The sequence below is a fragment of the Erythrolamprus reginae genome, chromosome 2 (assembly GCF_031021105.1).
Source record: "Erythrolamprus reginae isolate rEryReg1 chromosome 2, rEryReg1.hap1, whole genome shotgun sequence".
NCBI classification, from domain to species: domain Eukaryota; kingdom Metazoa; phylum Chordata; class Lepidosauria; order Squamata; family Dipsadidae; genus Erythrolamprus; species Erythrolamprus reginae.
The window spans coordinates 177,151,670-177,172,681 of record NC_091951.1 but is presented as its reverse complement, the minus strand read 5'-3'; the positions used below and the strand labels follow the sequence as shown (position 1 = coordinate 177,172,681).

Here is a 21,012-nt window from a genome sequence, read left to right as displayed (position 1 = left end):
AGACCAGAAACTTCTAAGAATCCCAGGTCTATAAATTACATTATAAAGGTAAAATAAACAGAAAATCCTGAAAAAGGCAGTGCCAAACTCCTCCTACACTGCTACCAAGAACTACATGAAGTTATCAGAAGTTGAACTTCTTTTAAAGAGGTTACCTTTTTATTTTTGAAGAACTCTAGAATGACCACATGTACTACAGGGATGTTCATTTCCACGTATAGCTCAGTTTTACTAGATTATACTATATGGCAGAGTGCTGCCCAAACCTACATAAATTACCCCAAATTAAATAAAAATGGATTTTCTTTGGGTAATAACAGCACAAACCTATATGTTTTTCTATATTGTTAGTGCTTTACCTATATTGGGTATAAGGTATTTTTTAATCAACACTTTTGGGTAATAAAGAAAAGGTTTGTGGAGCACTGATACATAGAATATAACATTCTACATTAAAAGACAGCAGTGCATTGTATTACACTAGGCATGACTTACAATATACCACTGAAATAGTGCTCACCAGGGTAAAAGATCTATAAACGAAGCACCTCAAGCACTTCTAAACTTTCAAAGAGGGTATCAATTTTCTAACAGTCAACTTTTAGGGTAACCAGATAAACTTCAATATATAGATCCAAGGTAGCACTGCCGAACGCTGCCTCATTGAAATGCTCTAATAGTTTTTATTATTCTCTGCAACTCACTACAGACTTCAGACTCATGAAACCATCTGCTAAAAATTAAGGAACTTTTCTTTAAGTAGCAGTTTTCAGAGAGCCCCTCCCCTCCTGTCTTTACAACCACAGAAGAGATTGTAACACAGCAAGAAGCATAAGACACTTTTTCCAGTGCTGCAAATGGTCACTAAACCAATGGAGAACTACCTGCATAGCTTGTGTAATGCTGTATCTGTTCACCATGATACAATAAAGATATTGAGACCCTGGAAAGTGTGCACAGAAGAATAAAAAAAGATAAAGTGTCTGGAGGCTAAATTGTACAATTAATAGTTGGAGGAGTTAGACATATCTAGGATATTGAAGCCAAGGGTTGGTGGAGGGTATATGATAGCTGTCTTCCAGTACTTGAGGGGCTGTCATAAAAAAGTGGGGATCGACTTTTTCTATAGGGCACCAGAGGGCAGCACAAGAAGTGATGTATGGAACCTGTCAAAAAGAGGTCCAACCTAAGGAGAAATTTTCTGACAGTCAGAGGAATTAATCAGTGGAACAGGTTGCCTCCTAGAGTTAGGGATGCTTTTTTCACCGAAGATTTTCAAGAATAGATCAGGCAACCATTTGACTGGTAAGGTTTGTGCCTTCAGCCGGGGAGGCTGAATTAGAAGGCTCCGAGGTCACTTCTAGCCCACTGATTCTATTTTTATTTATTTATTTATTCTTTGTCCAATATACAATACATATGGAATGAAATAGACATTAAGTAGTACCTATATATAGGGATAGTAAGTAAAAAAGAAGAGTGGATGAGAGGGAGAGAATATATAGGATATATGAGAAAAGGAAAGGTAATTGGACAGGGGACGTTAGGCACATCAGTGCACTTATGTACGCCAACTTGAGTTTAAAAAAGAAAGAAAGCTAGTTTCCAAAATACGTTCCTGAACATACCGGGATACCCATTTCAAATGTCAGAAATGCTGCAAAGAGCGAGCCGAGAGCGGACCGCGAGCGTTTGGCGCCTCTACACCTTCCAAAGGCTCCTGGGAGGGCTTCCGGGCGTCGTACCCAGGCCCGCTCGCTGTCCTCGCCCCGTATTACACGGGCCGAACCTGCCGAGGCTAAGCGCCAACCCAGCCCACTCCCGAAAGCGGGAGAAAGTCGCCTCACCGTTTTTATCCCTCACAAGGGAAGGGGTCGCGCAGAATAGCAGCGGGGGAAATATGGAAATGACCGCGAGTAGAGAACCCGGGTTAATCATTCTCCCAAGGAAGAAAATTGAGGCCTCTTTTCCCGCTCGCCGTCCGCAGCGGAGGAGGCTGGAAGGAGTCGGCAAGGCGGTTGAGCCAGGTCTAGGGAAGTGGTTCGCGCGCCCTCCCGCAACAGCTGCTTGGAATTCGGCCTCCGACAAGCTTCACCGATACGTGGAATGTCCGAGACCAGAAGAGAAAGGGAGAGAGGTATTAATCGGCTTCCCAATTGTCGGGATGCGATCCTAGTGTGACCTAATCGATTTATACGACGCTCATCTTCCCATATCTTTTTAATAGGCATGAAATTGGTGAAATAAGACTTATTGAATGGAATGGACAAAGAAACAGGGATCCATGATAGACTTTTAATCTTTGCCTCAATAATGGCCCGGCTGAAGCCCATTTGCTGCCATTAAATCAGGCTAGTGATCTATGAACTGATCCACAAAGAGGATCCTAGCGTAGGTCATTGGAGATTCAAGATGTTGAAGGATGTAGTGTAGAGCCATATTATATATAATATATATTATATATATATAAGTTGACTCCCTCCTCCCTGTGACTACCTTTCAGGTAGAGGAAGATATCTTTTCTGTATCTTTTCTCCTATATCTTTTCTTCTATTCTTTCTTTGATATATTTTACTATGAGTATATTCTCTGTAACCTTAATTATGTTTTAATGAATGAATGAATGAATGAATGAATAAAAGTATATAATCACTAATGCTTCTCTTCATTAAGCTAGATTTACCTAGTTCCCTTAAATATTCATCATACACTTTAGCCTCTTGTCTTCGTGGCTCTCCTCTGCACCTTTTCTAGTGTCTCAACATATTTTTTGTATCATGGTAACCAAAACTGCATGTAGTATTCCTAGTGCAATATAAAGAGGTGCTATCACTTCTTGTGATCTTCATGCTGTCCTTCTGTTGGTGCAGCCTGGGATTGCATTGGCTTTTTTGGCAGTTGCAACACACTGCTGACTCAAAATTAAGTGATGATTCACTAAGACACCAAGATATTTTTTGCAGTTATTGTTGTTGAGTCAGGTGCCACCTATGCTATAGCTATGCATTTAGTTTTAACTGCCTAAGTGCAGAACCTTGCTTTTCTAACCATGGAACTGCATCTCATTGGTTAGGACCCAATGCTTAAGTCTGTCAAGATCCTTCTGAATCAGGAATCTATCTTCCAAGGTGTTGCCAATCTCCCCACTTCCCCTCCAGCTTGGTGTTATCTGCACATTTTATGAGTTCCCCTTCTATCCCTGGATTCAAACACACAATTTTGAAATACCCTACTGCATGCTTCCTTCCACATAGATGTAATTCCATTAAGAACCATACACTGAGTGCAGTTGCTCATCCAACTGCAAATACATTTGGTGGTGGTACTGTCTATATCCCATATTATTCTATCTTACCAAAATATAGGTTGTGGTTTATTTTACCAGATGCCTTACTGAAAGCCAAGTAAACTATCCACAGCATTTCTCTGATCCACTAATTTAGTCACTTTATTTTTTTATATGTGTGTCTCTGTATTTACCTTTAAAATGTATTCATTTGAAAGAGAATGGCTATTCTATATTTCCTTCTACAATTTCACACATTTGTAAAGTAATGTTTATTTTTTGAAATGCTGTAAAAAGTATGAACATGTTTGGAACATGTGTAAGAAAGGATTTTGAATTCATGAAGCGATTGTAGCATCTTTAAATAAATATTTTTTTTAATAGTGTGATAGCTTTTATAAGTGGTACATAACATTGTGCATATATTTAAAATATAGATTAAGTAAATGTTAAATTCTAAGTACAGTATGTATAAGTAGCAGATTAGAATACTAAGATTAGAATAATAAGTTTATTATATTTAATTACCACTTAAGTCAATTAGTTCTATTACTGATAATTTTCTGGAAAATGTTATGTTTGCAATGGAAAGAAAAAAGTTAAAATATTATCAGCTGATACCCTATTTCAATAACATTTGAATTTTATGCAACATGGAAAGTTATCCATCCAGCAGTACCCAACATTAGAACAAGCTGAAGGCTTACAATATTTGTTTTGTTAGATAAATATGAATTTATCCATGTTTTGTAACTTGCAGCACGTACATAGAGTCCTGGAAATTTTGGTCTGCCACAGCCAACACCAGAACTGGTGATTCCTATTAAATAATATTTGTTTGTATCTGAGAAATAGCACACCAGAGGACCACCACTGTCTCCCTAAATGTGAAAAATAAAGATAAGACATATTAACTGTTGTTTTATTGCTATTTTGAAGATTCATCATATAATCCTCTTAGTCTGAGTTATACTTGCCATGACATATCAAATGAAAATATTAATCATTTGGAAATTTGAATATCCTGAGGGGAAATATTTGCTTTTGTTGGACCACAAGATTTAAAATTAAATTACTTTAAATATGCATACATTGATACCTTGATTGGGTATATTGCAGATCATTTATTCATAAGATATATTTCATTTATAAGATCAAGACAGAACCTATAGCAGTCTCTCCTATTTTTCCCACAACAGCCTTCTGAAGTAGATATTACAAATGCTGAGTAGAATAAAATGGCCCAGTGAGCTTCCATTTCTGAGGGCACTCTGGAATTTGGGTCGTGTCAGCCCAATATCTTTAGTGACTACACTACACCAAAATTGCACTATAAACTCAGCATGTTAAGGGCTTATCTACTATCAAGCATTTTTATACACAGCTTTTGAGAATCACTCTATATTTCCAGGTGATCCATTCTGAAAAGGTAATCTGAATCAGAAAAAAAATATGCTATTATTACTACAGTATTTATTAATTTTCTATGTCATCCATCTCCCCCTTAAGGTGACTGGGTGGCTTATAAATTATAAAACAAAGTAATTAAAACATTAAAGCCACATATTAAGATTTAAAAAATTATACTGAAACCAGAACCAGGAGATGGATGGGATACCCTACTGCTTTGCCACAGCCACTGATAAAACTTTCACTGAAAGACTGTGAAAAAATATCATTATTTATTTTTCTTTATATTCATGTTCATATGCATAAATTATAGATATATCCCACAAATTTCTATAAGAAATTTAGTTTTCTTGTAACATGTTTTTCCTTTCAGTAATAACAACAAAAACAACAATAAATAATAATAGTAATAATAACAACAATGAGTTGGTTGACTGGTTTTTCTCTTTGAGGGCATTAACAGTCACATTTGTAACTCTAATGATTTTAGAAAAAGCAAACTTCTTTGAATTTTACTATAAAAATTCAAATTATCATTTTATGACACAGACCTTCATGAATTTTTTTCCCTTCCCAAACCGATTGTATTCCAATTATTTTGATATACTGGTACTTCTGTGTTTCTACTTATTAAAAATTGATCAAGCAAAAATTATATAAGATAGTTTCACAATATTTTATAGTGAAATAATTTACAATTTTACCTGGCAACTATCAACATGTCCACTTTCAGAGCCAGCACAAACCATTTTCAGGGATACCGTGCCTGCGTACCAATCATAGCTATTACAGATTTCTAATGGAATAATGTCAACCTGAGCTTCTTGTAATATATGTACACCTTTACCTGTAATGAAAACATAAAATAAAGCTGGAAGTATGTTTATGTAATGTAGGAATAGGATAGGGAATCTGGTATGGAAAACTCATGGAATTTTGAAGGTTTTTAGACTTAAATCAAATTTCCTGCCCCATATAGTTCATACTATATCTACAGTCATTGACAATCTTTGCAAATTTTATATAACAAATGCAAATTATTTGTTTGACTGCTATACTGTCTATTCATTTTCATCTTTTCATTACTGCAACTTTGAGTGATAGTATTAAGGTCAAATATCACTATGAACAATTTTAAAATTCATGTTATCTGTGCAGTAAGCTATCATTTCACAGAGGATTACACCATAATGCTAAGGCATTAAAAAATTGAATATTTTTTATTTTATTTTAGGTCAGAATATTGCATTTGAAATGAGTCTGCTTTCAATTTCCATTGATCATTTAGTGGTAGTAGTATTTCTATCAATTCTGGCTAATATAACCAGTAGCATAGGATGCATAGTAGGCATGCCAGTGGCTTAGCTAACAGTAATGTGATGATGAAAAAAATGCTGCGAATCATAGTGCAACAACATCTGGAGGACTTATCACTGCCTTGAGAAATTCTGGGCCCCCAGATGTTATAGTACTGATACTCAGAATCTCTTTCCATTACCAAGGCAGTGAAAGCTGTCAGCTGGCAACATATAGAAGCCCACAGGTTTTACACTTTTATAATTTGTCCATTGTTAAAATAAACAACTATCCTGTCCTGTCCAGGTTTTGTCAATAATGCATGCAAGAGAAGAAAATCTCACTACCCTTACATCCAGACAAAATTGGATTTATTTAATAAAAATTTAAAAAATGAATATATTGTGTTTTTTTATGCATACATATCTGGAAAGTTTGGTTTTAAAAAGTGATTAAAAAGATACTATCACTAGGGCTGGTAACTTTTTAGTGAGTACACTTACTGGCAGCCATGATTTAATTTAATATTTAATATCAAAGTAATATGAATAAATTTACCTTCTTCCTTTCTGCTTCCCCACCCACTTATATAACATGGATTCTTAGAATTATCACTCAGAAAGTGAGCAGAGTCAGGTAAGCAGACAGGCTGGACATAGTCATTGTACTTCACAAATTGCATCAGTCTGAACAAGGCAACATCATTTTCAAAGGTTCCAAATTCATAATCAGAATGAATAATGATATCTTTGATAAGATATTCTTTAGAAAAAGGCCAATGAATGTAAAGATGGTGCAAACCAACTACAGCCTTCCACTTGTCTGGTTTCCTAGTGGGGGAAAAAAATCAAAGGTCCATAAGAGTCAATAGATACTATAGAATTGTTACATCAGAGATACTGATAACAGAGTCAAAATAATTCATTAATTTCTCTTCAGGAATGTTCAGATTATAATTCTGAAATCAAAGCCAATCTTTGCCAAAAGCAATATTTTTATCTATGCCATTAAAATGGAGGCAATTGTCTTAGAAATTCTGTTCAAAATTAAGAAAGGGATTCCCATTAGGAACTGGAAGTCTGTGCATAGAGTGAGGACTAATGCAAAGACCGACAGAAACTGCTAGTAAGAGGTTTCAGAATTAATACTCATCAAAGTATGTTATTGGCGGGGGCGGGGCTGGGCCGGTGCGACGCACAAACTTGGGGCTCCAGGTTTGTAGTCGAAGTTTTCGCTCATTAGCCGTGATAACGGAGATAGTCTCTCACGGTCGAGGGTGCTAAAGAAAGGGGAAGTCCTAGAGAAGGGGGGTCTCGCAAAAACCCCTGGAAATAGAGACAAATCCCCGTGAGTGGGCGGAAAAAAAAGTTGTGGTTTACCTCATCCCAAAGGCCGAAGGGCCCGTGGCAGATTACCACCAGGGAGTCGAAACTACAGGCGGTTTATTCAGTGAGAATTTAGTTAATTTCTAATAGTTAATCAGGTGTCGAGTTTACCTTTGCATCAAGAGTTGTGTGTCTCCTGGAGTGCGATATAGCGGCAATCGTTGTGTGCAGAGCATAAGTTTAAGAAAGCAAAGTAAGTCGGAGTGTGGGGAAGGAAGTGAATGGCGGAGGAGCGGAAGTGAAGGAAGTGAAGAGGAGTGAAAAGATACGGCCAGACTTGACTTCTGTGCGTTTTGCTGACAACTGAGAACTGAGAACTGAGAACTGATTCAACAAGCCGAAGAACAGAACGGAGGAGTATTGTTTGCAACGTAGGCTTGGAAGAAAGAGCGGCGAAACAAAGCTACACAGGAGAGGAGAAAGGCGTGGTGGAAGGAGAAAAACGAAAGAGACATTGCGGCGGAGTGGCGGAGCAGCGGAGTGGCGGAGAGGTGGTCGAACGGCAGCGTGAGATAGCGTGAGACAGAAGGAGAAAGGAGCGGTGTGGACAAAGCAGAAGAAGACCTGCCGGTTTGCCGATTTGCCGATTTACTTGAGATGTTATTCTGCCTCGTTTGAGGTTGGGAGAGCAATCGGGGGGTGGTAAACTGGTTGTGCAGCGAAAGAAGTCAGAAGTGACGCAGAGGGAACGAGAGCCGACACCAGACGCCGAAGAACAAAGCGAGACGAAGACACGGAAAAAGGAAGGCTAACACCTTAACGCAACCCGGAAAGTGGACTTTTGTAAACTATTTTAAATTACCTTAGATTACTTTAAGCTAGCTCTTTAGTTTGTAACCTTTACTCCAAACTAGTTTTTTTTTATTTAGTAACTTTTCCTTTCCTCCTCTCCTATTATCCTTTTTCTCCCTTTTGTTGTTCCTATCCCTTAATTACTATCAAAACCTGCATACAATATACTTGCCTAATTATTTCATAGTACATCTTAAATAATCTATCTATTTTGCATGTATCTATTTCATAGTTTAAATATATTTCAAATATTGTAGAGTATAAAGCTTCTGAACCTTATCCCCATACCATTAACTGTGACTCAACCGTGATTACTATTAACTATTTAATATTGATTATTAATTATTGGTAGACCTGAGAGACTCAATGAATTGTATTGGTACTTGGTAGAATTTTATGTTTAGCATTTAATGGTTGATATTTAAGAGTTAATATTTAAAACATAGTATTTAATATTTAATATTTAATATCTAATATTTATTGAAGATCAATTATATAAGTTTATCAAATATATTAACATAAGTATACTAAATATATTAGCATTAATAGAATTTTTAACCCTACAAAATTATCTTTAACGCTAAAAAGGGCCATACAAAGTGTTATACAAGTCTTTTACAATCTATAATATTTGGTACTTCAGCTGAAATTTAATTAATTGTTTTTATGTAATTAACCTGTTTATAATATACGTTGTATAACGAAAAGACTTGAAAAGATAGAAGTGACTGGGAATTGTGGTCTAGTGGAAAGCAGAGGAAGACTTATTTATTGATTGAACCAAAACATTTAAACAGTGTTAAGACACACTACACATAAAATCATCCATTTAGTAAATTTAATAAGAAACTGGGGTACCAGATTTAGTTTTTTTTTAGCAGTAAGATATTTAAACATTTTAGACAATTTACGATGAAATAAAAAAAAAAAAAGAAAGTTTAGGTAGATGGTCTGAGGGCAAAAGAAGAAGTGGCCTAAATTTGTAAACCCGTTTAAGAGAAAAAGAAGCAGACTAACTATCAACTAAACACTGTTAGAAAACGGTATTATTTAACAACAAACCTTGTACTATCAATTTTATAAGTAATTTCCCTCCAAATATGTCAACCACCTTTACCAAAACAGCCAAGAAAACAAACATTACAGGAAGCCCGAACACCCTCAACTTGAAACAGACTACAGAGATGGCCTTGACAGAAAAACAAAATCAATTACCGACATTACAGTCAATCCAAGCCTCTCTGGATTTGATCCAAGAATTTATGGCTAGAAGCCAAGAGACCTCCATTGCAACACAAGAAACGATGGTTAAAAACCAAGAAGAAATCAATAAAATTTTTGAGAAGATGGCTGATAAAATTGAAGGCCTAGAGGCAAAAATGGGATCAATCCAGGAAACGGTCAATAACCATGAGTTGAAAATCAGAAACATGGAAGAAAACATAATAAAAACAGACAAAAACACCGTTCTTGTCGAGGGAAGATTAAGGGCGGAAAATAAGGAGTTGGAAGGGGCTGTGGCGGTCCTAGAGATGGAGAAAGCCTCCTATTATCTCCGTTTTCAAAATGTCCCCGAGCAAGCGGACGAAGATCTGACTTCTAAAATGGTAAAAATCCTATCAGAAAATCTGCAGATTGACGAAGAAGAAGTAAAAAATCATATAGACGAGGTCTTCAGGATCCAGACAAACTATGCCAAAAAAAACAAAGTCCCAAGAGAGGTACACATCCGTTTCACAAAAAAACCCGCAAGGGATGCGATCTATAGAAATACAAGAAACGAGCAAATTCTGTTTAACGACAGAGAAATAACTATACTAAAACAGATACCCAAGAGAATTAGAGAGGGACGAAGGGAGTTTCACTTCTTGACCGCTAAACTGATGAGAAGGGGAATCTCATATAGATGGCTGATCCCAGAAGGCTTGTTGGTGACTTGGAAAGGAAGAAAATACAAGATCGATTCTTTCGAAAAAGCAGATAACTTTATTATACAAAATCTAGAAGGAGAAAACACACTTGGCCCTGAAGGAGCCCCTCAGACCAGACCAGAAGAAAACAAGCAAGGACAACAAAGTGCAGAAAGCGAGAAGGATCTTAGTTTTAGAGAAGAAAACAGAGTAACAACAAGAGCAACAGCAAAGAGGAAGTAGAAAGGAAAATACACAATATCAACCATAATAGACCATACATTTAGATAAATAACACACAACAGGGGAGAACCTCGGCGAGCAAGCAAATTTTTTCTACTCCCTCCCCCTTTCTTTTTCTCTCTCTCTCTCACTCCCCGTATCTTTTATAAATAAATATGAAATTATTAAAAATTTTCTCAGTTAATATAAACGGACTAAACTCAATTATAAAAAGAAAACAAACGATGATTAAATTGAAGAAGGAAGAAGCAGACATAATCTGCTAACAAGAAACGCACATTAGATCGCAAGATCAAAACCTACTTAAGAATAAAAAATTAGGGAAACTGTTTACGGCGCTAGCAGAAACAAAGAAAAGAGGCATAGCAGTGTATGTAAAAGAGAGGCTACAACCAGAGCTAATTTTTGCTGATCCCGACGGAAGAATACTCAATTTGAAAATCAAAATTGGTCAAAGTCTTGTAGTCTTGATGGTGATATATGCCCCAAACTCAAACCAATCAGAATTCTACCAAAAAATAAAGGATCAATTAATACAATTAGAAGCGAAAAATGTGTGTATATTAGGAGACTTCAACGCGATTACTGATAAAAAAAAGACTATAAAACATCCAAAAAAAAAATTCAGGATAGGAAAATCCTACCTAACAAATTTTTTGAACTAACAAGAGAATTTAATCTTTTGGATCTATGGAGAGAAAGACACCAGGGGAATAGTGAATACACCTTTTTTTCAAACCCACATCAATCCTGGTCAAGGATAGATATGGCCTGGGGTGACCTGAACATGGATAAATATACAGAACAAGTGGAGATTGGTCCCAATATTTGGGCAGATCACCACCCAATCACAATTATGATAAAAGAACCAAGGAAAAACTTTCAAAAGTGGTCTTTGAACCAATTATTACTTAAAGAAAAAAATTACACTGACCAGGTTAAAAAAGAACTAATTCTATTTCTAAAAGATAACTGGAATGATGATACTTCTGTACAAAATCTATGGGACACCTTAAAGGCATATCTAAGAGGAATCACTATATCATACTCCTCTAGAGTAAAGAAAATTAAAAATCAAAAGATTAAAGATTATCTAGTTAGAATTAAACAATTAGAATTAGAAATACAACAAGATCTCTCGAATGAGAAACTTACAGAGGAAAAGGATAAATTAACTCACCAAATCAATCTAATGGCTCAGGAGGAGTTAGCAGGGAAACTAAAAAGAGCTAAATTAGACTACTTCGAAAATGCAAACAAGCCGGGCAGATGGCTTGCCCACAAACTAAAAAAAGAAGAAAAGGAACGATATATTCATTCATTAGAAGATAATAGGGGAGAAAGACAATCCACTCTAGAAAGGAAAAAACAAATTGCTACTGACTATTATATAGAATTATATAAAAGGGAAATAAAAACCCCAGAGAAACAAAAGTTGTATATAACAAAATCGGAACCGGGAGAATTGACGGACAACGAAAGGGAAAGATTAAACAAAGAAATTACGATAACGGAATTGGAGGAAACAATTAAAAATCTAAAAAAACAATAAAGCCCCAGGCCCAGACGGCATCATTTCTGAATTCTATAAAGAATTCTCCACTGAGTTAGGAGATCTCCTACTAACACTCTATAATGAAGTCCTAGAAAAAGGCCTAATGCCCAACTCATGGATGGAGGCATTCACAAGTCTGATTCCTAAAAATGAAGAAGAGAAGCATAGAATCCAAAATTATAGACCTATCTCCCTGCTAAATGTGGATTATAAAATTTTTATGTGTTTAATGGCAAACAGACTAAAAACAGTTTTAAATAATAAGATACATTCTGACCAAAACGGCTTTCTACCCGGCAGGCATATAAGGAATAACACGAGGATAATATTAGACGTATTAGAATTTTATGAAAAACACTCAGACAAACAATTAGCTCTTATTTTCCTAGACGCCCAGAAGGCCTTCGACAATCTAAATTGGGGATTTATGATAGAAGTAATAAAACATATGAAATTTGGTGCCAAATTTATAAGAATGATCGAGACAATTTACCACAAACAACACACAAGAATAGCAATAAACGGAGATTTAACCGATAGAATTCAGATTGAAAAAGGAGTTCGGCAAGGCTGCCCACTTTCCCCATTACTATATATTCTCACTACAGAAACTATGCTAAGACAAATTAGAGCCAACTCTAAAATAAGAGGATTAAAAACTAAAAGACAAGAGTTTAAATTACAGGCATACGCGGATGATCTGGCCCTGATACTAGAAAACCCACTGGAATCGGGGAAATTTATTATGAAAGAGGTGGAGGATTTCGGCGAGGTAGCAGGTTTAAAAATAAATATGCAAAAAACTAAAATTATAACCAAAAATATGACAAAGGAGCAGGAAAATGATCTGGAAGAAATTTTGAAAATTAAAATAGTCAAAATAGTTAAATACTTGGGGATTTTACTTACAAAAAAATGTAGTACTATTAAAGAAGATAACTACGAAAAATTATTAAAGACAAATGAGAAACAATTAAAAGACTGGGACAAGCTGCAAATTTCATTACTAGGTAGAATAGCGACAATCAAAATGTCAGTACTGCCGAAATTCTTGTACCTCTTTCAAACAATCCCAACAAAATTAAACAACGACTTCTTCAACAGATTGAATAAAATCACTTCTAAATTCATATGGAACAACAAAAGACCCAGGATCAGATTAAAATGGCTACAAGATAGAACTAAACAGGGGGGTTTAGGATTACCGGACTTTAAGATTTACCATTTATCTTGTAATTTGCTATGGATAAAAGACTGGATAGAGCTTAAGGCAGAGAGAACATTAGCTCTAGAAGGCCATGACTTACTCTCTGGCTGGCACAATATGCTATGGAATCAGCACCAGAAGATTCCGACTTACTTTAAAAACCACATGTTCAGAGATGTTTTAATAACAACATGGCTGAAATTAAAAAAGGACCATTATACAAAAATACCTAGATGGTATTCCAGTCTGGAAGCTCTCACTCACCCGAATACAATTGAATTAAAAAATATGATAACTTATAACCACTTATTAAATACAGAAGGAAATATAAAAACGAAAGAAGAGTTAGCAGAGCAGAATATAATCTTGAACTGGTGGCCATATAGGCTAATATTTTCAAAATGGCAAAAAGACACTAAAGAAGAAGGAATAGCAGCACACAACACTCCCCTGGATAAACTTATATTAGGAAGTGATAAACATTTTATTACAAGAATATATAGTTACTTAATAATGTATGAAATGGAAACGGAAATATCTAAAGACCCAATGACCAGCTGGGCAAAGAACTTTGGTTATAACATCCATATAGATCAATGGGAGACAATTTGGAATAAAAATTACAAAATTACGAAGTCAGTATCATTCAAAGAAAACATCATAAAAATGTTCTATAGGTGGCATATGTCGCCATCAAGACTAGCACAGATCTTTCCCAAAACCAGACCAAATTGCTGGAGGTGTTCAAATCCGTCGGGAACCTTTTTCCATATTTGGTGGAGCTGTCCAAAGATAAAAAAATTATGGTCTAAAATAAAACATTGGATATTCGAGATTACGGGCACAAACCTACCTCTCAAGCCAGAGATCTTCCTATTGGGAATAATAGGCATAAAAATAAGGAAAACAGATTATCATATAATCCAACACATTATAACAGCAAGCAGAATATCAATAGCTCAAAACTGGAAAAAGGAGGAGGTACCATCAGACAGAGAAATAATTAAAAAAATATTCGACTGCGCCGAATATGATTCCCTAACACAAAAACTGAAAGATAATAAAGAAACAGAAAATATAACCACATGGGATAAGTTCTATAACTGGATTGAGGAGAGGGAGAGAGTGACAGAAACGAAAAGAAATTAGAACAAATTACAAAGAGACCAGGAATGAAGAGAAAGGAGGAGAAGAACAAGACAAAACAACTTATTTGATTGCTCGCCGATATTCTATTCTTTTATTTATTTATTCAATATGAAGGAATATACCAGAAACATAACAATTAGAATTTTAAACGCAACACCTAGATAAGGAAACACTAGACTAATAGATTAAGCAAATTTTAAGAAACAGGATACCACTGAAAGTATAACCGGAAAAATGAAATATAAATATAACTGCAGGTTGGCAGAGGGGGGGGGGGGGGAGGGGCGTCCTACGTTTGTTTTTTGTCTTTTTTTTGTTAGTGTTAAATATGGTTTGTTCGACCTTAATGAGAATAACAATTAGACACATATGATAAGAACACCCTGTCCTGTCCATACTGTTTGTATTGTTTTTGTATATAGTTTTGTATATATATTCAATAAACTTTATTTAACAAAGTATGTTATTGGCAGTTCTTAAGCTTGTGAGAGCCAAGGAAAGATACTTTTACAGAATTTTAATACCAGTATTGCACAAGAAGCACAAAGTACCAAATCCAGCTTCTTTTTCTTGAACCTGGATGCTTTGTCCTACCCCATTTTTTTTCACCTTGACTTCTTCCATTTTTTGTTCAAATTGTCAGGATCTTGGCTCTCTTGCTTGCCTATCTTCAATCCTGTAATTATTTTGATTATTTTACCACCACTGTTATTCTTGTCTCAAATTGCTTTGGACTTTCTAGATTCCTAGATATTTCCCCCTACTTTCCTCTCTCTTGGCTCTTCTTTCTTTCATATGTACTTTTATCACTGCTCTTCAGTCTTCCATATCTGGACATTGATTTGCAAAACTGCAAAGAGAGACACTGGCTCTGGAGGATGCAAAAGCTGCATAACAAGTAGTCTATATTCTATTTGCCTTTCCTGAAGAAAGCTAATTTTGTGATCTGTAGGATTTGTTCTGAACTGAAAATGGCAGATGAGTACAACCTGTGAAATCTCACAGGGCAATTAATAGTACCATTGCCTATACTAATTTGACAATTCAAAAGATAATGGATTGAAACTGATCATAATTCCCCCTGGTCCCAAACCCAGACGTTGAATGCTTTCAGGCTTGGAAAAAACATGCAACTCAACAATAATTTGTATTTTTCTAGCTGCAACAACAAAGCCTGGACAATGTCTCTTTATGGAATTTACAAAATTAGCTGATGCCAGAGATTGATGCAAAACAGTAACCAACTGGGCTTACTGTTAATAAACTTCTATCATTAATTATCCTGGCATTTGTGCTTTGTATTTTTTGGTACATGACCTACAATCACTGAAGCCTACAATAAACCTTTTTAAGGGTGGGGGTTTTTTTATACTTGTTAAGCTCAATCTGTAGGTTAAGGTATCAAAATATCTCCTGCACTAATAAGCAAAAGATATATGGAAAAAGAAAATAGTATAGGAAAGAGATTCATAAGTAAATAACTGACACATCAGTATAACTTATGACAGCACTCTCAGAGGTAAACCAGCCTTTTCCTTTAGGTATTTCCCGCGAGCATAATGCTACATACTATAATGTAATTATATGTATCACACAATTTTATCTCTTTCTTTAATACATAAACAAGTTTCTCCTTCTCTTTTCATTTTTCCTTTCTCTTTATTTCCATCCAGCTTGGCTACTCTTCCCCTTATAAATTTCATACTGGGGCTACAAAAATCCAGACTATCATATGGCGGCTTCCACTTAGTAGCTATCATGTCTTGTAGAGGAGAAATGGTAGCCCTTCCTATGTTTGCCCAATGAAATATCTCATTTTCTTTTTTGCCATTTCATATGGAAGGACAGAGGAAAATGTGTGTCTGTCTGTCTCGGGGATGGGGGGGATTACTTGTGCAGGGAGAGAATGGTTGGTATAGTTAGACAGAATTTTTAAAGTTGGAAGAAATGACTTATTTTACAGGAATTAATTAAAATGTTTTGTTGCCCTGGTTCCTATTTTCCCCTTTCAAATATGACATGTATATTTGCACAGTGTATGTCCACATGTGTATCAATTAATGAGAAGAGGAAGTCCATTTTCATTTTCTTTTCCTAAAACTTTCCTCCTTTCTATGAAGGATGAATTCCTCAATCAGACTGTTGCCAAATAATCTTGTAAATCCAAGTTTCAAAGTGTGTCTGCGTCTATATACACATCTTCACCAGAGCTGTAGTGGCAGACTGCTTGGAATGCAGTATTATAGGCTAACCCTGCCGACTGCCAGCGGTTTGGTTTTGATTGGCTGAAGGATGACTCAGCCTTCCATCCTTCCGAAGTTAGTAAAATGAGGAATCAGATTTTTGGGAGCAACAGGCTGACTCTGTAAACCGCTTAGAAAGGACTTTAAAGCACCTCTTTAGAGGTATGTAAGTCTAAGTGTTATTGCTATTTCTATGTACACACACATCAAAAATGAACAGAAAACCATTTAGAGCTGAAAGATACATACGGATATTCTTGAATGCAATGAGCTGCAGTCAGCACTGAGCTGTTACTGATTAAAACTCCTGCACATATATGACGATATGATCTGTCACTGTAATGAATTTGAAGACTGACTTGCCATGGCCATGCCCCAGGTTCAGCATCATGTCCACCTACAATCCGGGAGGACATTGTGGACTCATCTACCGCAGGCCTTATTCCACATTCTAGAAATCAGAATAGTTTAATGGTGAGAAATGAAAGATTAAAACAAAACCAATATTCAGCAATATATTAAAAATGCCCGGCCAACGGTTTTTTAACCGTCGGCCGAAATTGCCTCAGGGGCGGGGGCGACGGTGATTCAGCTCTTTTGAGCTGCGAACTTCCGGGTTCTTTGGAACCCGGAAGTTCGGCTTCTGGCAGCGCGCCAATGAGAGCGCGCTGCCGGTTTGCTTAGGCGGGTCCAAAGATCGCCCTATTTAAGTGCGATCTGGTTTGGACCCGGCATTGCGAACTTTAAAGCGAACACCCGCCCACCCTCCGCTATCACCAGTGTGTCCTAAGGAGGTCGCCTTGGGGCCGAATAGGAATTTTTTGCGGCCTCCCCTTTAGAGGCGGCCGTTTTTTCGCCTATTCCACACTGACAGGTGTGGATTGGATTGGTTAGGGGGTGTGGCGCATTTAGTTAATAAACAGGCCTCCCTTTGGTCATTGGGGTTGGCAGGTTTGGGGCGGAAATGGGCAATTAGAAGCAACTGCGCATGCTCCTTTCGGGCATCCTTAAAGGGTGATGGACCGCCTCTCTCAAGGAACTAGAGGTTCGAGCAACGTCGGGGATTGGAGAGAGGATGTCCATGGGAATCACCGGATCCAATGTCCCACGGGGATTGGAGGGTGAACTCCTCCCACACGACGAAGGGGCATGGCTAGGATCCAGGTGAAGGTGGGACCCTCACCTGGTTCAGCAAGTAGTTATTGCCCAATGTTGCCAAGGAATTTTATGGTAGGAATTTCCGCCCCGTTAGTTTTGGCTCTGCAGGTCCTTAGTTTGTTTTGAATTAAATATTCAAATTTATGTATTCAAATTTATTTAAAGTTATTTAAATATGTTAATTAATAAATGACTCTTAATTAATCCACAATCCATGTCTCAGCGTCTTTACTCCGCCTCCGGGGGCAATATATTAAAACTAGCCCCTGTGAACTAGAAATTATAGGTAGTCCTCGACTTTAAACCACATTTGAGCCCAACGTTTCTGTTAAGCAAAACATTTGTTGGATGAATTTTGCCTCACTGTACAACCTATCTTGCTGCCAGTTAAATGAATTACTGCAGTTCTTAAGTTAGTAAAAAGTTATTAAGTGAATCTGGCTTCCCTTGTGCTTGTCAAAAGGTTGCAAAAGGTGATCATGTGACCCTGAAACACAGCAACGCTCATAAATATGGACAAGTTACCAAGCATCCAAATTTTGATCACGTGACCATTTGGATGTTGAAATAGTTGTAAGTGAAAAACAGACAAAGTCACTTTTTCAGTGCTGTTATAACTCTGAACACTTACTAAATGAATTGCTGTAAGTCAAGGATAACTTGTACTAGAAATTGATGAGGCAGGGTGCCTGGTAGTACCTTTTCTGATTACTGGTAACCAAATCTATTAAAAGGCGGCAACTCACAAAAGCTTATGACTTTTAATAAAATTAGTTAGTCAGAACCAGGTATCCCCATCAAGAATATCAAAGATGTTTCCAAATATATCACCTAGGTGCTGGAAATACAAAAAAGAAATCGGAACATTTTATCACCTTTGATGGACTTGCCCTGAGGCAAGAATGTTCTGGTATAGGATAGCTATATGGTTAAAAGAAATTACAAAATAAGAAATTGAGAAAAAAAGTTATTTTTGTTAAGTATTTTTAACAAGGTTTGCAAAAAAATAAATTCAGTACCTCATCTTTCATATTTTGACAGCAGCGAGGATAGTTAATGCGCAGCAATGGAAAAATGAAGAGATACCAAAAGAGGCAATGATAATTTAAAAAATTATAGATTGTGCAGAAAGGTAGAGTGTGTACTGCAGATCACTGAAGCTGACTAGATCTGAAGGTCAGCGGTTCAAATCTCATCACCGGCTCAAGGTTGACTCAGCCTTCCATCCTTCCGAGGTGGGTAAAATGAGGATCCGGATTGTGGGGGCAATATGCTGGCTCTGTTAAAAAGTGCTATTTGAATGAATGAATGAATGAATGAACGAACGAACGAACGAACGAACGAATAAATAAATAAATGGATATGCTTACAAGGAAATTGAAAGGGAAAGAGGATTCTGATTATTATAAAATATGGAACAAATGTTATAATTGGCTAAAAGGAAGGACTGACAAATGAATTATACAGGGATACTGCTCAGTAGCTCAACAATAGAAATAACTTTATTTACAGTATAAATAATGTGGAATTATAACATTAACAATGTATAATGTATATATAATTATAACATTAACAATGTATAATGTGTGTGTGTGTATATATATATATATATATATATATATATATATATATATATACACACACACACACAATAATAACTTGACATAAATGAGGTTATAAATATTCCATGTTAATGTGTCTTGTTATGTGTGTACTTATTCAAAAATAATAATAATGAAAAGAAAGTTGGAGGACAGATGGTCTCCAGTATGCTCTGGTGGAGTTTTCTGCAGTCACTGCTCAACACCTGTACATTTCTCTGGTTTGTAATAAAACAGTGGGGAATAATAGGATACTTATTATGGTATGCACTGATTGAGCTTTTGTGTGAGACTCCTTCACCAACTTCTTGTGTAACAACTTCCTCTTTGGCATGTCTACTAATGTAGCTGACTGGTTAAACAAAGATGTTTTACCTGTCTGAGATTTTATTTAGAAGGATAAATTGGCAGAATACTTGTCATTTTTCCTCGCTAGGGAAAAAAGGGAAGAAATTCACCAATACTTCTTGGATGCAGATAGCCTGGATTTGGCAATACAGGGTGTGATTGGTACCAATCACAGAGGATGTGGTGGCAGCTCACTACATCCTCCAAGAGAACTGCTGTTGAGTCGAATGAAAGCACAGCAATGAAAGTGCAGAATCTGGCTCACCTCAGCCCAAGTTGGAAAAAACGTTTCAAAGTGGAGGAGGAAAACCCATAGTTCTGGGCTATTATCTCCACCCTCTCTGGATAGGAACCAACTTCAGGTTAGGCAATTAGTTCCTCAGCAACCCTTTCCTTCTTTTCTCGGCAAGAAGAAACAATTGCTTAGGAATGGCCGAAGGTAATATAGTGTCTATGTATGATGAATCTGTTCGACTAGATCTAGTTCTGAATTTGTTTCAACTTGCCAAGAGAGAAATAGCTGGAGATCCCAGGCTCTGGGCTCCCATTCACAGCCAAAAGAGAGTAAGAGATGAGAGGAATCTGATGCTTGTTAACAGGAGATTGCAGAAATCTCAACAGGACAATCGGAGCTCTTTCCTTACAGAGGTTTCAAGCTGGGGAGGGGGCAATTAGAGCCGCCCTGAACGCCTTTTTACACATGCACGCAAACACACAAATGGGGTCAACATGAATTAAGGCTTCCGGGAGCAGCTTTCCTAATAACGGTGGAGGTGCTTTCCGCCACTTGGTCTTTTGAGAGCAAGCGCATTCAAAGGGCCTCACGGAGCAACGGACAAGTTAAATGAAACGAATGAAAGGAAAAGTTAATGAAATTAAATTCAGAACAGAGGCGGAAGGGACCTTAGAGGTCTTCTAGTCCAATCGCTTGCTTAAGCAAGGCAACCTCGCTCTCACCGTGTGTGAGGGAGGCGCGGGGCAGGAGCTCCAGCGGCAGAAACAGCGGCCACAAAGAAAGGATGGAGAAACGAAAGCTCCGCCACATCTTCGATCCAGGATGCAAATGGCGGCCGGGCCTCTGGGCGGCTTCTTTTGCGGTTGTCCGTCTCGGGTGTTGCGCGGCTCGCGAGGCGATTTTCACGTGGCGCGAGGGCTTCGCGCTTTCAGCATGCGGAACGCGATTCCCCCCCCCCTCCTTCCGTCTTTCCTCCCCTATAGTCGGGGTTTGCTCACCTTACCTCCGGTGAACATACACTGTTTAGATTTTACATTTAAATTGTAATGTCTAAAATGTATTAGTTTTAGTTTAAAGAAACATCTCATTTCAAGATATCTATGCTTTATTTATTACCCATAGTATAGTCTGGATAATCAATAAGATTACTGACTTGAATGATGCCCAAAAATCAATAATGATGCAACTGAAGGA

At 37.0% G+C, this 21,012-nt stretch overlaps 2 protein-coding genes across 2 annotated transcripts in view; both read right to left on the bottom strand.

Moving 5' to 3' along the window:
- The window catches only part of LOC139161420 (transmembrane protease serine 12-like), a 46,211-nt gene extending 44,127 nt beyond the window's left edge, over positions 1-2,084 (bottom strand). Inside the window, exon 1 of the mRNA XM_070740518.1 lies at positions 1,848-2,084. Coding sequence (XP_070596619.1) covers positions 1,848-1,938 — 91 coding nt within the window. The 5' untranslated portion in view covers positions 1,939-2,084. The remainder of the gene's footprint in view (positions 1-1,847) is intronic.
- A 1,556-nt stretch (positions 2,085-3,640) lies between these two features.
- Positions 3,641-20,825, bottom strand: TMPRSS12 (transmembrane serine protease 12). The gene is made up of 5 exons (XM_070740513.1): positions 20,541-20,825; positions 16,726-16,927; positions 6,551-6,822; positions 5,401-5,543; positions 3,641-4,167 (listed from the first exon to the last, which is right to left on the bottom strand). Exons 1-5 carry the CDS (start codon positions 20,626-20,628, stop codon positions 3,931-3,933), a joined length of 942 nt encoding a protein of 313 aa, XP_070596614.1. The 5' UTR covers positions 20,629-20,825; the 3' UTR covers positions 3,641-3,930.
- Positions 20,826-21,012: the final 187 nt, after the last annotated feature.